The sequence below is a fragment of the Myxocyprinus asiaticus genome, chromosome 4 (assembly GCF_019703515.2).
Source record: "Myxocyprinus asiaticus isolate MX2 ecotype Aquarium Trade chromosome 4, UBuf_Myxa_2, whole genome shotgun sequence".
Taxonomy (NCBI): Eukaryota; Metazoa; Chordata; class Actinopteri; order Cypriniformes; family Catostomidae; genus Myxocyprinus; species Myxocyprinus asiaticus.
In genome coordinates this window covers 36,874,487-36,897,236 of record NC_059347.1, presented here as the reverse complement: position 1 = coordinate 36,897,236, position 22,750 = coordinate 36,874,487, and the positions used below count along the sequence as shown (strand labels likewise).

Below are 22,750 nucleotides of genomic sequence, written 5' to 3'. Positions count from 1 at the left end.
ACCCTCAGGCCATCCAAGATATATCTGAATTTCTTTCTTCATCAAAACATAATTTAAGATTTTTAGGATTTCAATGCTAAAATTTTAGGACTCCTCTAAAATATGCAAGCAAATGTACAAAATTTTTTGACGGTCCAAAATGCATATTTAGGGTGCATAAAAATAATCCACACGATTCCAGTTGACAAATAAAGTTATTCTGAATGCAAATGATTAATTATTTTGAGAAACAAAACAATACTTATATACTTTTTAACTACAAATGTTTGCTTCCGTACATCTCTGTGACGCACGCTCATGAGAGGGATGACATAAGATCGTTGGTAAGGTCACGCGTCACAAGGAGGAAGCGCGTCATTGTTTACATCGTTTTTTTTGTGTTTTTTTTTATTTGGAAATTATTTTTAATTTTATTTTATATTGTTTTGAAATTGTTTTGGACTGTTTTGGTTTGTGAACGTCGCTTGGTCTGTGGTCTGTGCAAGTTTCTATTGTAAACAATGACGCGCTTCCTGACTCCTCCTCCATATGACACGTGACCTTACCAACAGCTCCTCCTTCATATGACACGTGACCTTATGTAACAGCTCATTTTCTGTTTTCTTGGTAGGGTGCAGCATACAGCTATAACAGCTATAACACATTACTCAAACATGTTCTATGCATTCAAGCATAATTGAAAGTTTTAGAGATCATATTGATTTTATTTAATCAATCCAAAAGTAAAGAAAAGTAGTCTGATTACATTACTTTCATATTACTGTAATTGGATTATGCTACTGATTTTATTTATTGTTAAGTAATCAGTAATCTGTAATGTATTACATTAAAAAAGTAACCCTCCCAACCCTGCATATAAATGGTGTAATGCTGATACCTTTTTAACCTACTGCAAACTTTATGATAGTGTGAGAAGGGATTTATTAGAGTTATGCCTCCGAAAACTGGCCTGCATCATAAAATAATTTTATGACGGAATATTTGATTAAATATTATTTCCTTATGTTCATTCAAGCTGAACCTTATGATAAGCCAGACTGATCTTACAGTGATTTTGGAAACAATAGGTTGATTTTTCTTGAACTGAAATCGGTCTGTGCTTACCAGAATCGAATCACTGCCCCCAGTGGCAGAAGCAAGAAGTGTCCAGATGTTTCCAAATGAAATTACCTGTTGGGCCTCATGTGCTCAAATGGGAGACAAAGGCAGGCCTACCTAAAGTCATAAAGCCTGACTGAGGCCTGTAGGAACACTCAGAAACTGATAACACAGAATCAGCCACCAAAATCAAACAAAGGGAGTCCAAACAGACTGCAGGTCCCATCAAGCCTTGTTCACTTTACCTCTAGGTGTGAAATTCAGAAGGATCAAACTCTCAGCTCCTATTGGATGAAATGCACAACAGAATGTATTCCTCAACCATGATGTCATCGACAGTATAAAACCCCGGAGATTCCTCCTAAGCTTGCTTCCAGCGACAGTTTTCGCCGTGTCTAGTTGCAGCCCTGCTGCTCCCAGGTGTAGCCTCGCTGCCCATGGAAGTAACATACATACCTGAAGTCTCGCTGGACAAGCCGAGATTCCACCGAGTGTCAAGGTTATTGCTTGTACAGTTTACGGACCGCCGAGTCCGCTCATTGCTTCTAATAATACTCAAAGTATCACTGTAACTTACTGTTACCACGAATGAGATTTGCTGTGTTGTCGTCCAACCACGTTGGGCTGTTTGTGCATTTCTGCCATCACGGGTGAGACTGGCACACTGAGTTTATCCATTAAAGAACCAACGACCGCGGCGGACGGATTATGAGCCGTTCACCGCGTCTCTGAGTGATAAAACTAACGGTTGCTGTCTCTTCCAAGATCGCTAAACTGGCTTCGGTGCCATCACCCTGTTCTCTCTCTCTCGTACTAACCGCACACACACACACGACCCCTCACAAACATACCCGCACACACATTTGGCGAACAGATAATTGGCAAAAGAGACCAGCTTTGTCCCTAAGTTATCGTACCAGTGGAGACACGCTTTAAACGGGCAGACGCCATTAACCAGTCTCTCCGCCCACAATCGTGGCCACATTCTCTAGCCGGAAACCTTGCGTGACCTACTCTCCATGAGAGCCACACCCACCATTTTGTGCACTCCTTCTCTCCTTATACACACACACATATACACCCATTCACACACACACACACACACACACACACACACACACACCCTCCTCTCATGTATTATAGGCTTGTCTGTTACCATATCTAATCATGTTACTGCTTAGTTTGTAGCTGGAAGTCAGAAGTTTATCGATTGCATTGTACTGATTATTAATTGATATTACTGCATCAATAAACTTTGTTATACCTTAAAGAGAAGTGTTTTGGGCTGGCAGGGGATGTCAGTGCTCAGATTCAAGCCTTCATTGTTTTCCTTTTGAATGTCGATGTTCTCCAGAACTCCTGAACGAAGGAAGCCCCAACAGACCACAGACGGACGCCTAAAGCGAGTTGTAAAGCGAGTTGTTTTTAGCTTTAAAGTATGTAAGACAGTGAAGAGGAATGCATATTTTAACTCTACCCCTAAACACCAACCCTTAATGTCTGAAGGGACATGCCAGTTGTCAGTAACTCTGCATTGGGGCCGATGTCAGGGTAATGGAACATTCTGAAGCAACATGCCGACTTCCCATGTGATCTTGCTGGATCAGCTACTACCTTCCAGGAGAAGACAAGGGCTTCCCAAGTGCAGACTGAACAGGTTAAAACATTAATTTCTTCCTAAGAACACTAGGAGCAGTGTTCAGTAAGGTTCTGAGGGTTGTAAAGGTTGTGCAGAATGTGATGACTGGGGTTAAATAAATGTTTCACAATGGGTTGTGTGTGAATGGAGGGTTATAAGTGATACAGATTGGTTTGTGTATATTATGTTGTATGTACTGATGCTGCTGTGACTGATGTGAATTTGTGTTTTGTACCACAAATTGAATTCTAAGGGACTAAAGAGACTAATAAAGGTATTATATTATATATAGAACATTCTGATTAAAAATCGTGAATCTCGAACACACGATCTGAGTCATTAAAGTCACACAGGAGAATGAGGAGGAGGAAAAGGGGGATATATAGAAGAGCTCAAATAAATAGTCCTCACCAGTTCAACTGATCCATAGTGTTTCCGGCTGAACTCTCCTCTCCTGCACCCCAGATCCTCTGAAGCTGAGCTGCAACACAGAGTATACAACCATTCACACTGATTTCATAAAGGTTAACTTCACACAATAATTATGCTTAGCAGGTTTTTCAAATGTTGTGATTTCTCAGTTTTAAGACATGCAAAATGTTATTGTGGTTAACATATTTACAATTATGGATGCAAATGTACATGCAGCAAATGAGTAAATGCACAGATTAATTGGAGCTAAACAGCATTTTGCTTTAAAGGTGAAGTGTGCCATTTTTCAATGTTAATATACTTTCTTCTATCCCAGCTTCATATGCAGAGATAACTATACATTAAGTAAGCCATTTGCAGGTTGATTTACCAGAAAAATTAAAACACTGTGTCTCTGAAGCACTATCAAAACACTGCTCTCAATCAGCCCAACATAGGCATAAATATGGGACAACCCCCATTTTTTATAACAGGCAGATGGAGGAAATGCTCAAGAAACCGGTTTGAAAATAGTCATTACTGTGCAGAAATTGCATACTTCACCTTTACATAACAAAAACCTGCGTACTGAAAACTAGAGGCCCAGCCCACTCCACCACAGATCTCTATGATGTCGCAGACTGTCACTTATTTGAGCGAAAACAACATGCACAGTGATTCTGCTGACAATAAAACTGCACACATCTTCCCAAAACCTCAAAAAAGCTCTCTCCTATTGAAAAGATTTTTACAAGAACACCATAAAGGCATTTATAGGCTAATGCAGCTCTTAACAGACATTCAGTACAGTGCAGTCAGAAATATTTTTTTTCATAATATTTGCTTTATCGAAGCCATTATCTTGCCTGACTCAGGTTTAAACAATTTAAATGCTGAGCTACATACAGAACACTTACAGTACAAATATTACAGCTATTTCACTTCAAATGCAATGTAGCCTGAATAGTTCATGTGTGCGTAAGATGAGCATACACTTTTGACTAAGTGTGAGGACTATCATTATGTTTCCATTAGTGCTGAATGAAGCTTAGAATGTCTTTACATAACTGACAACAGCCTATAAAGTGGATATATGTGGTGATGTGCAATATTTTAAATGAAAATTTCTGATCATTAGCTTGCACATGCATTCTTTGAAAATATATGTAGCTATAGCATTAGTTAAACATGCTAAGTTACGTAAGTACAAGCTATGCGCCATGAAATGGCTCTCATGTTCATTGATGGGGGGAAGGGGGTGGACATTCCTTTGGTTAATTGAAAAAATGTAAATGCTGACTTCAGAAATGACCTCATATTTCTGTCAGAATGACCCAGTGGGGTTTACACTCAGTTACTAGAACCATATCTTATTTGTCAGAGAGCATTTGAAGACAAACTGCACACTGCGATTCTGAAAAGAGTGGCCATTATCATTTGATGATGTACTGAGGCATGAGGCTACAGCAAAGCTGCTCCACTAAATTCAAAATCACATTCCTGGACGAAACAATTAACAGCTGAGGACATAAAGACATCTTAAGCTCCAAAACGGCTTATCGCCTTATTCATATGCCAACAAAGGAACTTTAACCTTGACTGTTGCTCACGATTATGTTAAATGGTTCTGTTGAAATAAAGCATAATCTAAAAGATGTTATCATTTATGTTGGTAAAAAGTCATAGCATGTTTGCAACAATGTCACAAAAAAACATGAATGGAGAAACAAATATTATAATGATGATGTTACTAGTTGTGCTCCTGTAGATGATGTGTTTGTGATTACAATAATAATGACAGCAACAGCATGAAATAATTATCATGACCATTATCCTCTAGTGATATTACAGACTCAGATATGTTCAATATTATTCACAGTACTCACTCCTGTTATGCATCTGTGACAGTAATTTAGTGATAATGATCTTGCATGATATCATGTTTGCTATGACACAGAGCTCAACTCCTTTTCAGAGTGCACGTCTCTGATGTCTTGCCTCAAGAACTAACAAAAGGTTACAACTGACGTTGAAGACAGCCTCGACAAAGGTCTGACACCGCAATCATTAAGAACACAATAGCTCTCTGAGCTCCAACTTTCTCATTATGTGCCAACACTGCTGTATAAAAAGCAGTAGAATTATAAAAATAGATTAAAATGACCAAGCTAACACTAACTGAAGAGAGCTCAGAGAACTTTCCTATGAGAATTATGTGTGATAAAAAGCAATAACAGAAGAACACATAAAAAAATTGTGAGAGATTGTTGGAGGAATAAAGCCAAACTTGTACAATTTCAATTAAACCTGAACCTTTTTTAAAAGAGTGGATTGAACTAGTGGTTACTACTGCCTCACACAAACAAATACTATCAAAACAACAAAGATTCCACTACTACATTTACTCAGACTTTTTCAGGTTTTATTATTTAGTAGCAGGGAAACCAAAATATGTCTTTACACATGGTTTGTATTGTAGCCTAATGTTGTGAGGAACCACCATCCAGGGCCAGAGTGGCTAATCAAGAGGACCGGGAGAATTTCCGGAGGGACGCTCAAAAATTGGGCAGGCAGGTCTGCATGTTGATTAACAAACTTTCAGTCATGATTCTGTAGTGCCTTGGAGACAGAAGAAAACTAAGAGAAATTGAACAATTCTACACAGAATGACTTAAATACAGAATATACACTGATATTCTCCTGAGCAATAAAGATATTCGGACTGGTGCCAGCAAGTCTGAGTTTCTTGCATCTGGCAAATCTTAACTGCCGTAAGAACAGTGGGGAATCTTGGAAAAGGCACAGTGAAAATCCTCTGTCTTCGTTGTTAATCAGATAAACCCCCACCTTAACTCATCACATGACTGGCCATTTGCTGAGGGACTACGCTTCTATGAAACCCATGGAAATCCATTGTTCTTCAATATAACTAACTCTCTACACTTCTAATTATTATAAAAATCATGAGGCATGTTTACGGCTCACCAGCTCACATGAAGCTTAATTCATGAACATTTGAGATGGACTTTGGACTTTTCTTATTTCACTACAATCCAAATACACAGCCACATGTAGGATTATACTAAAAATATGGACAAATGCAGCCTATGCAGATGATAACCTTGACAATTATGTTTTTCATAATGTGTAATGTATTATCAGTGTTTAAACCTAACAAACTAATTAGTAGGAAGTTTTATCATGCATTATAACTGAATTATAACTGTGATTTAATAAGAAAGTACAAATGTTTGGTACGTAATTGTCTCTTAAATTCCAGAATGATGGTGTGAAGTATATTCAGGCTATTTGCAGTTATAGTTTTCTTATGAAATTCATGATAAAATGTTAAATTTTTGAGCGGGAAACTGACAAACCTTAGAACAAAGGCTATAAATTAATTATCTTGAAAGGAGGACACTTTGACCACAGGCCCTCTGAAAAGCCACCTCTTTGGGGTGAACAAACCGAAGGTGTTAAAAGACCAGCCTGGACAACTCCTCTCTCTCTCATCTCTGCCCTACGGCCTTCACATACTTTGACCTCTGTCCTGGGAAGTCCCCAGTTCCAGGGGCGGTTCTAGAGGAGGGGGCCAGCGGGGCCGTGGCTCCCCCGGACAGAAGCCTTGCCCCCCATTGGCCCCCCCACTCACAGACCCCCCCAGGCGGACGATCTAACGCTCGCCCTGCCCAATTCTCCCTTGAGGGAGTCCTCGCCTCTGTGGCTCTGCCTGGTCATTCCATCACCCATCTATCGAACCAAACAAAGGCCTCCTGGAACTGAACCAAGCCAAAGGACTTCAAAGATCTCCACACGCCAAACAATGTAAGCAACACAACGTAAGTACAGACCTCCAGACTTTCACTGAAATCTGGTGCTTTCTTCAATATAATCTGAGTAACCCGATATCAAATCACGGTGTACTAAATTAAGTTCTCAGGGTTTGTTCAAGGCAAGGTCTATAGACTCCATAAAGTTCATTTTTTATGTTACAGATAATTTTCCATTCATTTTCTATCAAAGCTCACATACCAACCGGTGTTTATGTTTGTTTGTCTGTGTGTTAGTTTAGTTGTTTGTTAGTTTAGTTGTTTATTGTAGATAGTTAAAAAAGTCTTGTTAATATCCAAAGAGAAGTTGACTGTGTATTTGATTAAATGATATCGATTCTAAGCTACATGTTCATAAACAGTATTTCAGTCTATTTGTGATATTATTTTCAATGGCCATGAAAGTAGTTTTACTGTAAGAATTAATCTTACGTTGATCGGACAACTCATCACTGGCCGAAGTCTTTGATGGACATAAACATTGATTCTTTTATATTCCCCAAATCAACCGCTAATTCCCTTATTGAGCTAAATTCCCTGCATATACATTACTAGCAGATACAACAAGCCTGTTGTATCACATATTGAATGGTGGAGAATTTTAAACAGATTTCTAATCTGCTCAGGTGTCATTTATCTCCCGTATATTTCCCTGCATTATTTTGGTGGTCAAACGCAGCCAAGATGTAAAACTAATTATTTATATATAAAATCATACACTCACATAACAGTATTTATACCAACCGTATTATAGCAGATGCAGTCTCTACCATATTTTATTGTCTCACACCCAAACAAATGAGAGAGTGGTCTGTGAGAGACGAAACATTGGCTGTTTCATTTGACAGCAGGGGGAGGTTTGCGGAAGATCCATCGAGAACAGATACTGTTAGATGAATGGATGGAGTGAAGGTGCTTCAGGTAGCAGATCATCACATGTTCAATACTGACACAATCTCAATCAATTGATCTCTGAAATCTTCATTCCTTGCAGTGTAGAATGATAATAACAATATTCTTTATTGTCACAAAATAAAAACCAAAGAACCAAAAAAAAATGATGAACCATATCGAAATTTGCAACATTATTTTCTATCCACATGATTATAAATGAAATGACCTGTCAAACATCATAATCTCTGCCCACTGTTTACAGGGTTCATACAAGGTCCTTGAAGAGCTTGAAGTGTTGAATTTAGCTTTCAGGCATTAAGTACTGGAATAACTAGAAAATTGCCTTGTTTTGTTGAAAAGTGCTAGAGATTAAAACAGAAAATTTCTTCCGTGTAGTGTGTCCTTCAAAGATGAAATCCTAGCACTCCATTTTCATTTAATAATGTGTCTTTTAATATAGTTTCTGTTCTTTACAATCAAATAAGTAAAAATAAATATTAATTAATTATTTTAAACATTGACAGCTCATATCATTGTTATTTAAACAATTTCCGGATATCATATTAATTCATATGTAGAATTTTATTATTTTTTAAAAGTTAAAATGTGATTATAATAATTATGAAAAACAAATTATTAAAAAGAAATATCACATACTTTTTCAGGACAGGTTCTGTTCAGCACTTTTGCTTGTTTTGCACCTGATCAGCCTACAGTAAATGTAGCCCACTATTTTTTTAAGGTTTATTTGTTTGTTATCTTTTCTTGTAGAGAAAGGTATATGAGAAACTCTTATTATTTAAACTGCATTCATATTGTGAATTGCACATTTTGTGCAAAGATTTTCAAAAAATAAACACAATTTTCTTTCATACTGTGTTAATTAAATCGTGAACCTCATATCGTATATCGAACCGAATCTTGAGATAACCATATCGTCCCATCCCTACACTCAAGTAAGTTTCTTGAACATTTAATTGCCGCACATATTTCACTAGACCTGTTGCCATGTTAATTAAAAAATCTAAAATACAAATCTCTGGAAAGTTAAAATGTGTGTCTTTACATCTTGAAATATTTATGTACAATTAGTTCTATAGTGTTATTATTTGCCTAGGTAACTTTAAAATTCACTTGACATTAAAATTAACTTTTTTTTTTTTTTACAACAGATACAATGTCAGAAGGCTAAAATCGTAGCCTTCTGACTGAAATTAAGTGATTTAAACAAATTTTAAATGCCATATGACATGGAGAGCTTATCATTTTCCAGCAATTGCATATATATATATATATATATATATATATATATATATATATATATATATATATGTTGCCTAGCACCCCCACTTTGGTGAGGAACGGGGTAAATGACATACCCAAAATAAAAGGTTTATTGCACATAAGTCCCTCTGACTACACACATAATCAAGTACCTTTAGAAAGCTAACACTTGAGACTTTACTATGAAATCTTCAAAATTACTCAATCTGTTACTAAACACAGAGATAAAGAAGTGCAAACACAAAAGAAAAAAAAAGAAAAAAATCATATTTCAAATTTATTATGAAATAAATACACAATGCTGTGGGATAGATGCATAATCCCTAAGTCTTACCAAGCTATGTTTCAAATGTGAAGGTGATACTAGCAAAAATGAGCTTTCTGTAAGCCTTTATCTAAGTGCTTGTCTGGGTGCCTTTCGGAAAGGCCAGCGTTGTCAAGGAGACCGAGCGCGCACGTTTGAATCTTCCAATTAGAAGTGTTCTCACTTATGAAATGACTTAAATATAGCCGTATTCGTAATTTCATTGGTTACATGTCCTCATAGATGACAACCCTCTAGAGTGCTATTGGTAGATTTTAGTAGAATGTCTTCAGAAACGGCTGTTCTCATGTGACATTTTCTAAAACTATGAAGGCAGTTTTACTCAGAAAACATCAGGGGTGCGATACTTCTGTTCCAGACACTCTACTAAACGCATATGGTTTGTTTTATCGAAGGGCACGTTAGACGCGCATAGTTTGTCGAATAAAAAGGATGACGTCATCATGTTTACCAAATTTTATGATGTAAGCAATGTAAGTTCTATGGATTTTTATACAAGTTTGTGTGTTTTTGGCAAAGATTTACTATGGATGTCGTGTAATGGACTGTTGCAGTCAAAACAGATGGATGTCATCATTGCTGGATCAAAATCTACATTGCCATAACAAAAACAAGGTAAGGACTTCCTGCCTTGTTGTGTTGTGTATTGTGCACTCTTTACACAAAATAAGAAATCATTGGCTGAAAGTCATTTAGATTGATCAATGTTTTCATTGGAAGGAATCTGCAGCCTTAAATCTTTTAAATGGTGTATTGGTTGACCATGTTACTTAATAAAGCGATACTGTACACATGTGCTGAATGTAAACAATTGAAAACAAAGGCCTTCCACGGCCTTCGGGAATAAACTATATTATATATATATATATAGCCATGTTTTCGTTTCATCGTTATCCTGAGTTGGACATGAAATTCCAGAGTTGAATATGAATCTCACTCCGGCCCACCCTGCCACAATCTGACATGCCCCCGATAACACACGTACGTCACCTAGATGTCTACTGATGTGTGTGTTTACATCTGGAAGATGTATTTTTTTTTAGGTTGTTTGCTCATCTGCAATACGTCTGAAACACGTTTCCTCTCGGATGTCAATAAGACATTCAGCAGATGTCTTTGAGACGTTTATTATTCAGAATGTTTGTAAATCTGATCTTTTTAAGATGTTTAGCAGATGTTATTTAGAATGTGATGCTTTCCAGATTAAAATATCTAAAACAGACATCTCAGAGACATACGTGTGCTATCTGGGCCATGCCCATTTATATGTGTGTTGATTTATTTTTGTATTAGGCTGCTATTAGTTTACATGCTGTACAGTGTTGTTAGCAGTGTTTGTGTAGTTGATTAAAATTAACACACAGAAAAAGTTTAAATGACAAAACAACATTGCAGATGTGTGAATGCAAACATGCCTACCTCAATACATTTTTGCTGCATTAGTTGGCACTCTGTCAACAGGTTGAAATGTCCTTTTTTTTTTTTTTGTAATGCACTCAGTGGAGAGGGACATCATAAACACAGCGTGACGTCATAACGCGCCTCATTCGCTACGGTGGTCAAAGAAAAACACCTGCGATGATTGTGCCTCACTGACAGATTACTTTGACATGACATTACACAATAAGCCGCCTTAAAATGAACACCAAATCGATATTTAGGTCATTCCACCTTTATTTGTTATTTTAACCTGACACAATTCGCCGTAGAGTGGCGCATGGACGTCCAGTCTACCATGAACCGAGAAGCATTTGCTTAAATAATTTACCGATTTTCCGTTAGTATAGGCTATCCCACTACAGAGTGTAGAAGTCTGTAACATAGTGTCTCCGCATTTACATAAGACAAAGCAACGGAGGTTTCCTCTATAGTAAACCTGATAGGTTACCGACATCATTTAATCAGAATACTCGAACTGCTAAGGCATGGATTCCAAGAAAGCTTCTGTCAGAATACTAGTATGGTGCTGAAGAAAAATAAGGGGCCGTTTAGACCGAACACGTTGCGGCGCGAAAAAAAGCTTGACGCAATGCAATGAAAAGAGAAGAACGCAGGCGTTATACATTTGAAGTTCGTTTTAACTTGACACGGCGTCTAAAATACGCGGGAAAATACAACGAGACGCGTTGCAATGGTTAAACACGCGCATGTTTACATAGAAAAACAATTGAAAAAACAGCAGGGAGTGCACGCAAAAACGCGTTAGGTGTAAACGGCCCATTAGAGTGTAGTTTTTAATATTGCCAAGTAGATCCCAACATCATAAAATATTTAAGTGAGTTACAATTTAAGAAATAAAAAGACATGTCTGGACTAATATATGTTTTCATGTTAGAAGTGCATATTTTCAAAACAAAAAGGTCCATTAACCTAATCTATTCTGTTCATTGATCTCCTGGGAGTGTTCACTCCTGCAGCTTGTTGCACTTGGAAAAGGGATGCGATGAGTCTACTACCCCTGATGTGAAATTCAACTGCTGCAATGACTGTGTCAGAATAACCTCGAAATATATATCGGCAATACAATACCTGATTTTAAAGATCTAAATTTAAATATCACTATCTATACATGCATAACATGATGCATCTTATTAGCGCAAGTGAGGGAATTTACCGTTGGTTGAAACTCAACAGTTTGTTCGCTGCAGAGTCTGCGACGCTCATGGCCCCATGCGATGTTACAGGATTCTCTCCTGCAGTCCAAGTTCTTTCTCTTTTTCTCTCTGTCCTCTTTTTTTATTCTTCACGTTCAAAGAGAGTGATTAATAACCACCATTGCCCCTACAGCTGCGCGCTCAGCTGTATCCTTTCATTGCGTTGCCTCTTTAGTATTGGTAGCGCGTTTCTGCCTGTCCCTGTTCTAATGCACCTGATGGACGCAGTGGTGAGTCTCTTATGGACACACCTCGCGCGTAACTGAACATTCATGAAACAGATTCTCGTGGACTGGAGTCCCCTCACGGTCACGCGCGGTGCTCGTGAAACGCGTGAAAGTCAGGTGGGGAGCTTGTTAACCGCATATTCTCTCTCTCTCTCTCTCTCTCTCTCTCTCTCTCTCTCTCTCTCTGTGTGTGTGTGTCAACGTTGTGTTGACAAAAGGAAAAGCAGTAGCTTAGACAATATGATTAAGGATAGAAATATGATGAAAGAAGAGAAAAAAGTATAAGCAAAAATAAGACAATACGAAAATAATAAAGGTAAATATAGAATATTACAAGTTAGGCTACTTCCCTTCTTCCACAAACAAAAACACTTGGGTGGAATACTTTTTTCAATGGCCATTTTTGGGTTAATTGTTTTAAATGGGGGATAGATTGTCACTGGTTAAGTTACTCAAAAATGTAATCCACCATAAATGTCTTATTACTTCCAAAAATGGAATCAGATTACTTTACTGATTATGTCAACAAAAAGTATTCACATTACTAATTATTTTACTTTTAAGTTACTTTCTAGAACATTTTTCACAGGAATGTTTTTATTTTTCCACTCAACCCATTAAAAATAATTTCCTCCTTGTTCATTGTCGCTCACTCTTCAGCTGTCACAAAAGCGCAAACAGATGTTCATGAACATCTTCATTTATATTTTAAATGTATTATACATAAATATTGCAATTTAGAATTATAATATTATAATTTAGAAATGTGTAGCCAAAGTAATGTGCAGTACTTAAAAGTTACAACCTTAATTGAAAGTTAGTAACTTTAACTGATTACAGGATTTATAATGCTACAATTTGACTTAAAAAAGTAATTAGATTACAGCAACTAATTACTTTGAGTGCATTCATTTAAGGTAATTTTTTGGATACTGAGCATTTTGTCTATTAGCAAAATCCCCTTCCATGTCTGTTAGTTTTGGTGTCAACAATGTCATTTCTGAGTCATTTAAACAGCCACTGCCTACGGAGCATTGAACAGCGTGTAACTCTTCCGGAGATCATCATGCTGTAGGCAGGGGGGATTTAGTGATTTGGGGACCCTAGGCAAAGTACAGGAATTGAGCCCTCTTCATTGTTATGTTTTTATTATTATTATTTTATTATTTACTGTGGTATGCCATGAAAAAAAGTGGTAGCTCTTTCAAATAATCACTCAAAGGAATAGTTCACCCAAAAATGACAATTTGCTGATAATTTACCCTCAGGTCATCCAAGATGTATCTGAGTTTCTTTCTTCATCAAAACAGAATTAAAGATTTTTAGGATTTCATTTCTGGCCTCCTCCTCTAAACAATGCAAGTGAATGTCCTCCATTTTTTGACGGTCCAAAATGCATATTTAGGGTGCATCAAAATAATCCACACGACTCCAGTCGACAAATAAAGTTCTTCTGAACCCAAACGATTGATTATTTTTAGAAACAAAACAATACTTATATACTTTTTAACTACAAATGTTCGCTTCCGTACATCTCTGTGACGCGCGCTCACGAGAGGGATGACGTAAGCTCGTTGGTAAGGTCACGCGTCACGTGGAGGAGGAATCAGGAAGCGCGTCATTGTTTTAAATTTTTTTTTAAAATTACTATTATTTGGAAATTATTTTTTATTTTATTTATATTGTTTTGGACTGTTTTGGTTTATGAACGGCACAAGTTTCTTTTGTAAACAATGACGCGCCCCTCTGCCACTGTGTACCGAACCCTTGCCTGCCTTTTTGTTTTCCCTTTATTTTGCTACTTTGTTTTACTATTTATACTGCACTAAAACTACACATGGATCTTAACACACCTGCCTCGGCGTCCTCACTACAATCATACAAATTAGGCAAATTTTGAAAAATTGTATGAAATGTTTGGAACATCTTTTTGAAAAAGCTTTGGAATAATTTGTTTGTGTGCTCTTTTCACTTTATTGGCAAGAAGTCAACAGCGAGGATTACTGATATTATTCACCATTATGGTCCGGCTACGATAGACATCCAGAAATGGAGTGCAATGAATTACATAAATGATAGCATTATTGTGCTAACAGGTGTGTGTACATGTACTGAAAGGTCATTAGACATTTTAAGAGTTTGTTCATTTCTCTTTAACGCCTTTATTTTATTTTTTTTATTTTTATTTTTTTTTGTGAATACTTCACATGTTTTGAAATGGCATTATTACTGAGTATAAAATGGAACAGTGTTTCTCCTGTCTGTGATGCTAAATGAATAATTTTACAGTGTAAGACCATAATTATTAGATTAGAAATGTACAGTAGTGAGATGTTTTATCATGTTTGAAATTAATTGTATTATGATTTTCCTCTTTCCTGCATTTTTCCTGCCCGCAATTCACTTTCTTTTGAGAGTCTTTGCAGAATGTGCATGTCTTCCCTTAAGGGGAAAAGGTGATTTAGAAAACAGTGTAGACATTAATTCAGTACCAATTACATTTATTTGTACAGTGCTTATAATAATACATACTGTTTTATATTTGCTTTATAGAGAACATTGAACTTTTGTGTACAATGTTTATAATGTATGTCCAAATAAATATGTTTATTTGTATTGCATGTAGTTCTATTTGTACGGCACAGTTTATTGTATGGCTGCTAATACATCATTATTTCCAAAACACAAGAACAATAAATTCAATCTTTCAACAGGATCAGTTGTTCAGTTAACATTTAAACATTTCATGTAGGTTATAGCAATTAGATACAGAGATTATGTATGTAAACTAACAATTATAAAACTAGATTGAGCTTGTACTGCACATTCATCTCCTGCAAAATAATTGTATTATATCCGAAAAATGGCAACATGACAGTCTCATCGCCTGAGTCCTGTAATACACAAGCATCCTGCTGTCTGGACCTCCTCTTTATCTGTAGTAAGTACATAATCTCAGTACAACAAACTCATCAGGTTCTGACTAGACTCAATGTATGCTTTAAAATAACCATAATTATCTACAGTTCTCAAAACATGCTCAGGTTCTTCCATTGATGGATAAAGACTCAACAAAATAACTAAAATGCTTCTATTTGTGATATTTGGCCATCATCCTGAAACCCATAATCATTAACAGATAGGTGGGGAAGAACAATAATGCCTTGCTATAATTCTATGATCATTTGTTCTCAAGTTTCTGTCATTTTTAATGCTGTGTTAGTACATACCATAACGATTGTTTATGCTTAACAGGAAGTTCTGCCCGCAAAGTGTCATGGGACTCAGGAATATTGTGGATAGCAACCAGCCAATCAGAATGGATTTTCTGCCAAATTGTATGGGAGAGCATAATGAATAATCAATCACATTTTAATTAAACCCCTATCCATAACAAACTTTGATCAAATTACATTTTTATAACTATTAATATTAATGTTAAGAAAAATGATTGCAATTTTTAAAACTCCAACACACCACAGAATATGTAGGCCTAGTTTCTTATTCCCTTATTTGTAATTAAAACACTAATTCTTTGATTTTAAATACATGTTTTTATTATTCATTGTGGTGCTTTATAAATAGACCACTAATCTGAATAGGACAGAGGAACTCATCCCACTAGAGAAACTTGCTGAATCCAATGTATCCCATTCACAAAGCTCACCACTACTAAAACTCATCCTTTAGAAGTAAAGCATCTAGACATTCAGAGGGTTGGAGGGGGTAGATGCGCATGCCGGTATATGTTGGGGTGCCAGTATTTGTTGCGGGCAATGCGTGCAATCTCCGGACGTCGTATCACTATCGGGGGTGTTCATCTATCTCTCTAGGGCCCCTGAAAGCTGTCCTCTTCCTCCACCCCCCCGAAAATAACAGCAATATTAATCATATCAGTGTAATAACAGTGATATTTCAAGTTTCAGCATATGTTCAGCAGACAGCTTCTCTCATTAAGGAGCTCATTTACATCAGTGAGAATTAAGCTTACATGGTTTTTAATAATGTCACAACTGGTGACTGTGACTTACAGCTGCTTCATGATGGCAAAGGAATATTTACTCTGTATGCAAACACATTATTTTATAGGCGAGACCATGCAAATGAGGATAACAGGAATTTTTTCCATTGGGCTTAACTGCAAAAGCGTGTGTATGTCACTGTGTACGTGAAGTCACTGTTCAGCCAATAACCTTTTCTTCTCATTTAATGTCTCTCTCTCTCACTCTTGACTCACTCTCACTGATGATGTCACACACTCAGACACATCTACAAGCCTGCTTTTTTCATTATCGTCCTGCACCTGCAGAGCCTGTAACTCTTTAAATGCTATAGAATTATCAAAAGAGACAAAGCGAGATTACAAGACTCTTGTGTATATGACGGAAAATGAGAATCCCGGGGTACGCAGTAGGATATAGGCAAAAATTTAATTTCCGACTGGTTATTGCTCTGCGTCTTTATTAGCAGAACATCATGTAATTAACCAAACAACTGAGGCAGGCACTCACAAACCCAAACATAAAAGTAACATGAGCAACATGTATCTGGTTTGCAAGTCCCTCCATGGTGACATCACGAGGAGTAATGGAATGATTGAGAAGAGGTAATGAATATTCCACCTGAACACAGAATGTACTGTATGACTGGTAATACAACCCCCTTAAAGGAATATTCCGGGTTCAATACGCGTAAAGCTCAATCAACAGCATTTGTGGCATTATGTTGATTACTTCAAAAACATAATTATTGCATAAAGTATGCATGTAGAGTTTGTGATTCATGGTTTGTATTCAGGTGTGTGTATGTGTTTGTGCATGCTTTTGTGTGTGTAGTGTAACCTAAACTCCTTTGTCTTGAGGCTTGTGGGTATTATATCACCAAATGAAATGTGCGGTTGAGCACCTCATTGTCAGCGTAAGAGTTCAAATTACAGGTGCAGTAACCACATACACGTCCACACACTTCGAAAAAAATACACACGCATACACCCTGAAATGCTATAGAGGAAAATTATACAACCGGTACAAACCATAATCATATATTCAAATTAAAATAGCACACACAGGTCACAATGCAACTGCCTGTAAAGGAAAACGGGTACACAGTAGCCACATTAGAAACAGTAGTGTATAATAAATTCAGCACATGACTGCAGGGAGGATAGCACCACCTTATCCCTCGTATTCATGTCACATTGGCTCAGCTAAAGAGCACATTAGACAGGACTGTGTATGCGTAATTGTGTCCTTGTTAAAAATGTATGTTTTGTATGCATGGTCAGAAGGAGTAGAGGGTTAGAATATTGAAGCAGATCAAATGGGGTCTAGTAACAACTGAAATACAAATGAAGTGAAGTATGGATCATGTATTCACACATGCACAAACACTAGCATGCAAACACAATTCTCTTCACAACAAGACGATGTGTAGTAAAACTTTCATTAAATGGTCATATCATGTGTAATCAAATGTTCCTTGATCTTGAGTTCATTGTACTATGATTCACATTTTCAATATAAATCTCGACATTCTAACAGACCTCCTAATTGCTCTTCTCTTCAAAGAGTTCTTCTTTGGAATTATTTTTGCAATTCACATTATTTGTGCATATCGCCACCTACTGGGCAGGGAGAAGAATTTATAGTAAAAAAAAAAAAAAAAAAAAAATATTAAATATTTGATTTTTTTCTCACCAACACCTATCATATTGTTTCTGAAGACATGGATTTAACCACTGGAATCAATGCATTTAAAACTTTATTCAACTTAACAGCAAAGCCAAAGCGTATGAGTAAGAGCAAAAGCACTGTATATAATTTCACATACGATGAGGGTGTATATAAAAGTCCATTTAATTTAAGTCCATATAAGGTGTGTGGCAACTGGCCATAAATGACTAAATCGTAGGTATAATACGACCCCTTTAATACCAGTAACAAACCTTATTACATTATATATTGCTTAGAAGATCAAGTGGTATGGTACATTAAAATGAGAAATGTTGTTAAACTTTGATGCACATTCACATACAGTATATTCATATTTAATTGGTCTTCTGATCAGTTAAGCAATATAATAAGCAATAGGTATATATGAATAATATGTTGCTGTTCCCTCTTTTACCTCCTTAACTGGCTTTTGTGGCTATACAAGGCATAACTCAATCTTTATTAACTCTCACAAGTACATGCTTTAAAAAAATGATCTTTCTGAAATTGAAGTTTTGACCTTGTGGAATTTGTATTTGCATACACAGATACAGGACTTGTTTGGCTTTAGCAGAAACATGTTTTCAAACTTAATTTACAAAGTTAGCATCATGCAAACCTAATCTGATTTCAAGGGACATACTTTTTTGCAACTGAAGAAAGTGTCCATAAAAAAAAAAAAAAAAAAAAAAGAATCTTGCATGTGTGCATGTGTTGTTTCTGTTAGCAATGTGAATAGTTCATATAAACCCTGGCTAGCTTTTGTACATTTACATTTCATTTTCTCCACATTACATCCTTACCTATTGTTGTTCTGATGCTTTAAACAGATCATGGGTGCCACAGTCAATTTTTCAGGGGCTTGCAGGAAAAAAACTCAAAATTGCACAGTTGGAATCCTTGCAAAGGTAAAAACATTATAATCCTTACGAGACAACTGAAACCTCTTTATCGCTTCCACCATGCATGAGAGTCCAACATGAGGGAAATATGTTATTTGTTATTTTTCTGGTAAATCAGTGATGACCAATAGAGAGACATAGGAATAAATGCCTGGGAGAATCCCACTACGAGAGCTGTGCTATTTGTGAAGTCTGCAATAGAGTGTGTCTGTGTACCTGAGAAATAAATTGTGCTGATAGAAAAGCCAGTAATACCACACCACTGATCCTCTGTTCTCACACACACACATACACCTTGGGGGGCAAAGATCGAGCGGGCCCAAAATCACATGAACATATTGTGTGTTTGCTTGCCAAGTACAGACTTAAGCACAGCAAGATCTTTCCCACATAGATCAGCCTTGATGTAAAACACCCTCACTAACATCATGCTAAACAAAATCAGCATTTCACAATGTCAAGTATTTCCAACAATCGAGGAATTTGCTAGATATCCAGAAATCTGTTTAAGGAATAACAGCATTAATAATAACAAATATGTGACCATTTACAGCCTAAACAATAAAAATGTGTTTATAATAACTAATAATTTATGCACAATTATGTTTTATAGTTTTACAAAGTAAGATAAAAGCATTATCAGCGCAGCCAAATTCTATAGAAACCTTTTCTTTGGCAGAAGGAAACAATGCAATATATGGAAGAGGTTTTTTGCACTAAGTGCAAATAGCGATAGATGCTATTTTCACTAAGTGTAAATAGCAACCAAAAGTATCTTCTTTGAACTAAATGTAAATAGTGTTAGGGGCTATTTGCACCCCATTGCAAATAATGGCAGATACTATTTGCTCTCCTAATTAAATACAAACATAGCGTATAGAAGCATCACTGCAGTGTGTTTGTTGTGTTTATTTAGAGTTCCTCAGACACCCTACACCACCCCCTAAACCTAACCCTAACCTTTCTTTACAAAACTTAACCATGGTTTTACAGTAACCATAGTATCACCGTGGTATTTTGTAGTAAAATCATAGTTACCACAAAATTAAAACATGGTTACTATATTAACACCATATTACTGTAGTAACACCATGGTTAATTGCATTAAACCTATGGCTTCTGTCAAAAAACATTGTTACTACAAAATTAATATAGTAAAACCATGGTTAATTTTACCTGGATCAAACCTTTCTCTAAACTCCCAGACCTTCAGAGTGATAAAATCACTGCGATGAAATCAAAATTTATATTATTTTTTATTTATTATTATAAGTAGTATAAAATTAAATATTAAGAGTGGAGACAGGAAACAGGATGGGAAAAACTGGGGCAAAAGGGAGAATCGTACATGTGAGAAAAACACATCAACAGAGTCTTATCACACCACACCATTGAAGCAACACTGGGTGGTGCAGTTTGACTTTAATTTCAGTGTTTCCACCAGACTATTTGAGTGCAAATAGCTGTGCTGTGTGGCAGGTGCTATTTATACCTAGCGCAAATAGTCACTCTGGCTAAATATGTAGTAAATATTCATGCATGCTTTGATTAATATGCAAATTCTGTTATTCTGTTAAAATCTTTTGCCTAAAGAGTCATTTTTTTCTTATCATGTTAGCCATGATACGTTACATGCCTGCAAGAAATAATGAAATAGCACTCCACTAGTTGCCATTTATCACCCGCATCAAGTTCAAGGCACTGACAAACAGAACAGTCTTTGGATCTGCACCCTCCTACCTCCACTCACTTCTGCAAATCTATGTTTCCTCCAGAAATCTGTAGGCAGTGAGTGAGCAGGGCCTCACTGGACCAACCCAAAGAGGCAGAAAATTACTCTCCTGAACCTTTAAAGTACCCCAATGGTACCAACCTCATCACAACAATTGAATCTCTACCTTCAAAAAATGCCCTAAGACACTCTTCTGTGAGCACTTGAATAATAACATTGAATGCACATACTGTACTCTTTTACTCTTTTGATATGCCTGGAGTATGAATGTGTATGTAAACACATTCTTTAACTTACACAGTAAACAACAAATCATGCGTATTAAAGGGGTCATGACATGCCTTTTTTGTTATTTGATTGTGTTCCTTGAGGTTCACTTATAATATTAGTAAAGCGTTTTTGCACAAAAACAGTCATTTATTTGTAAAACATGATAATTTCCCACCCTCATTCTGACCCTCTGTCAGAAACGCTCAGTTTTGGTGTTGCCTCTCCTTTAAGACTTGACAATAAATGCCCACTGTTATGATTAGCTCTCTGCTCTTGACTGACCTGCTCACTCCTTGACATCTCACTGCTCACCGCTGCTGGGCGAGGCTACAGAAGTGATTAAAGTATGTAAGTGTTGATGTGTTGTTGTGGAGGCGGTCAGATGTAAATGTATACCACAGTGTAACATTTCAATGTGGAGGAAGTAGAGAACGAGTCGTTTTGGCAGCTTGGTCCCATGACAGTTTGAGAGATAGCACCTGCTATAGGCAGCATTCCTCACTTCCAATGAAACATCAGAAATAATATAGAATGATATTTGAGCACAAAAGAACCAGATTCGTGATAAAGGAGAACAAGAAAAGAGCAATTTTGATCAGACAACACAGCAAACTTTTCCCTTTCTTACTAAAGAGTATATGATTTGACAAATCACGACTCTGAAACAAACATGCACACACATAGAGTGGGGTCATTCCTTATGGTGTGTGTCTGACAGTGTGACATTTTCAGAGCCCAGCCAGTGAACCGCTGGCATTTTAAAACAGATCACACTCAGGGCAGAGGCTAGGATTTAAACTCCCCCTTGGGAAAAAAAGAATTTACCAGAGCAAATATTCTTCAAATCACAAACTTATAATTGCATTAGATACAATTTTGACACTGATCAGTGTGTTTACAGTAACTAATGAAAAATATAACATTTTGACCAATAAATTGCCATGGCTTTTCCTTGACTTTCCCTGTCAGTCATGATAACTTAGAAGTATTTTTTTATTTTTTTTTAATAATTCTATAAAGATTACACTCACAAAAAGCTATTTGTATAGGATGAAATAATGTAAAACTGAACATAAGTATAAAAGTATATTTTCACTATTGAAATTTCCAGACATGGTGATTACATTAAATTGTAAGTTTCCCTGACATTTTTAGATTTTCCATGTCTGTAGGAACCCTTTGTATTATGTGAGAATAATATTGTTTGCATTTGCATTTTTGCTGTTGGGAGAACAGGAATGCAATACTAACCACATCAAACTTACACTGTATGCTCTTGAGGGAAGAATACTGACTTGATTAATTGGTAGCTCAACAGAAAAGCTTCCAAACACAAATTGGCATAATGCCTCAACAGGTTCCGTGCTGTTATATGGATGAATCCAAATGCATTAAATCATGATTTGTTTTGTGATAATTATAAACCTCACCTCATTTACTTGAAAAGCTCAATTTTTGTGGAAAATATAATCCTTTTGTTAAAACAGAGGATAACTTGGCTCAGTTTAAATGCTTTGTATCAACAATTTGCACAACACCAGTACTAATCACAGCTCTCTCCAAAGTCATCTTATGAATTGGAAAGAACAGCTTAATGCTGATACCTGTTTTTTTTTTTTATTTTTTTTTTTTTAGGAGGTTCACCTAAATTATCAACCAAAAATAAACTTCAATGCTGGAAAGCCAATGTGTTTTATTTATGTAACCACTGTGTCCTCTAGTGGCTAATTTTGTCAATTGCAGAACTAAATACATACCTGTTTTTAGGCAGGA

At 36.5% G+C, this 22,750-nt stretch overlaps 1 protein-coding gene and 1 long non-coding RNA gene across 15 annotated transcripts in view; one reads left to right on the top strand and one right to left on the bottom strand.

Moving 5' to 3' along the window:
* The window catches only part of LOC127440122 (GTPase-activating Rap/Ran-GAP domain-like protein 3), a 103,304-nt gene that overhangs the window by 75,011 nt on the left and 5,543 nt on the right, over positions 1-22,750 (bottom strand). For 9 of the 13 annotated variants that reach the window (XR_007897069.1, XR_007897073.1, XR_007897071.1 and 6 more), the window contains exon 2: positions 3,149-3,218. Coding sequence is in view for 6 of the 13 variants with exons in the window: in XM_051696530.1 (XP_051552490.1) it covers positions 3,149-3,218 (70 nt within the window). In the remaining 7 variants the exon portion in view is untranslated. Of the gene's footprint in view, positions 1-2,362; positions 2,496-2,589; positions 2,748-3,148; positions 3,219-10,900; positions 12,074-12,095; positions 15,081-18,876; positions 19,019-22,750 lie in introns of those variants that run through there. The other 4 variants (XM_051696536.1, XM_051696534.1, XM_051696532.1 and 1 more) reach the window with 4 other exon arrangements.
* On the top strand, positions 9,724-22,512 carry LOC127440137 (uncharacterized). 2 transcript variants are annotated; one of them, XR_007897079.1, is made up of 4 exons: positions 9,724-9,860; positions 10,001-10,096; positions 18,904-18,981; positions 20,751-22,512. It is a non-coding gene; the product is annotated as an uncharacterized LOC127440137 (long non-coding RNA). The 2 variants fall into 2 exon arrangements; XR_007897078.1 differs by lacking the exon at positions 18,904-18,981.